Below are 1,928 nucleotides of genomic sequence, written 5' to 3' on the forward strand. Positions count from 1 at the left end.
CGTCCGCTCTCGAGCGCTGTGTTCTCCCAGCTCCCTCCGATCAACCTCATGACCACTTCCGAGGGAAAGTTTCCATTAAAAATATTTACATGTCAGTTATGGATGCATTTAACTTGTGGCATTCCTCTGTTCTTTTTATGTTAGATACATTCTGATATAGCAGAAGAAAGAGGACTAAAAATTACATACAGATACACTGGAAGAGGTATCACAGAGCCACCTTTCGGTGTGTTTGTGTTTAATAAAGACACTGGAGAGTTGAACGTTACCAGCATTCTTGATCGAGAAGAAACACCATTCTTTCTGGTAAGAAGAACAGTTTTACATGTATTCGTTTGTAGTTTTCTTTAGTCATAGTTATGACTGGTTTTAGTGTTTGGCTTTTTTTTTTTGATACTATGGTAGTTTAATTACCTTAGCTTAAATCTCATCTCTTCGGTTATTTATGTCATGATTTCAGCTAATTGGTTACGCTTTGGATGAAAAAGGAAACAACCTAGAGAAACCATTAGAACTCCGCATTAAAGTTCTTGATATCAATGACAATGAGCCAGAATTCACGCAGGACGTCTTTGTTGGGTCTGTTGAAGAACTGAGTGCAGCACGTAAGAGTCTGTTATTTTTACGAATGAATCCCTAAGGTCATTTTAACCCTGTTGTGTAACTGAACACTAAATGCTGTATCTTAATGGAGGCCTAGTACTAACCACAGGACAAATAGTAGTAAACCTGTTGCTCCCAACTTGGAACTGTTTTGTGGGGTTTTTTTGGGTTTTTTTCGAGATAAGTTCTAAAGACTTTACATGGCATCTTTTTTACCCTCACAACAGGTATGGTAGATTGATGTGACATTAGGTCTCTGTAGCAACTGTTCTGCCTTGTAGCAGGAAAGCAGCCATAGACAATATGAAAACAAATGGGCATGGCTGTGTTCCAATAAAACTTTATTTACCAAAACAGGTGGCTGGCTGGTTTTGGTTCACTGGCAGTAGTTTGCTGGCCTTTTACTTATATTATTTCCACTGTCAGGTTTATCGACAACATTCAGTGCAGTGCTCTTTATGAAGACCTGCAGGAGAGATTTCTCTTTGATCATAGTGTAAAGAATAGCTGCCCTTCTCCTGAATTGTTTGTATTTCAGTAAGCATCTCTTTGTATCTGTTCATTCTTCTTGCTTTGTATTGGTCAGTAAAACAACTATAAATAAATTTGTGGCCCTCCTGTAGCAGGTGTTCAGGACTTCACCCTAAGAATTGTATGTGCTAACCTGGGCCCTGCCTTCATCTTGGTTTTCTTACTACTATACTCCATTCCCACATGTTTCCTCACCCAGTTCAGTTTTTCAGTCTTGGTAAACTGCGTTTGATAAGCACCTGAAACCCGTTTTGGAACAAGATGAAATTAAAATAATAATGTATGTGAGTGTACGTAAGGTTGAGTTTCATTTTGAACACCTTTGTTTCTAATGGCAGATACGCTTGTGATGAAAATCACCGCGACAGATGCAGACGAACCCAATACCCAGAATTCTAAAATTTCCTACAGAATCGTATCTCAGGAGCCTCCTTTCCCTCCTGTGTTCTACCTGAATAAAGATACAGGAGAGGTTTATACAACCAGTATTACCTTAGACAGAGAGGTAAGTTAATATTTTATGTTGCTCATCTTTTAAACTCTCCTTTATCCTTGCAGGTTCTCCTCTCTCTTGATTTCTAATTTTCCTACTTCGTTGTATATTCCTCATTGATAGGATAACTGTTGGAATCATCCTCTTCTAGGGATGTGCTGTCCAGCCTGGTAGCCCTTAGCTGTATGTGGCCATTGAGCACTTGACATGTGACTAGTCCAAATTGAGATACACTATAAGTATAAAATCGTCTCCAGATTGGGAAGAAAGTAAAATACAACCTGAACAATTGTTGATTACA

At 38.7% G+C, this 1,928-nt stretch overlaps 1 protein-coding gene across 1 annotated transcript in view; it reads left to right on the forward strand.

Moving 5' to 3' along the window:
* Positions 1–1,928, forward strand: part of DSG2 (desmoglein 2) — a 25,543-nt gene that overhangs the window by 5,456 nt on the left and 18,159 nt on the right. Inside the window, exons 4-6 of the mRNA XM_019631626.1 lie at positions 145–306; positions 461–605; positions 1,473–1,639. Coding sequence (XP_019487171.1) covers positions 145–306; positions 461–605; positions 1,473–1,639 — 474 coding nt within the window. The remainder of the gene's footprint in view (positions 1–144; positions 307–460; positions 606–1,472; positions 1,640–1,928) is intronic.

This window comes from Hipposideros armiger, unplaced genomic scaffold, assembly GCF_001890085.2.
Source record: "Hipposideros armiger isolate ML-2016 unplaced genomic scaffold, ASM189008v1 scaffold_1022, whole genome shotgun sequence".
Taxonomy (NCBI): domain Eukaryota; kingdom Metazoa; phylum Chordata; class Mammalia; order Chiroptera; family Hipposideridae; genus Hipposideros; species Hipposideros armiger.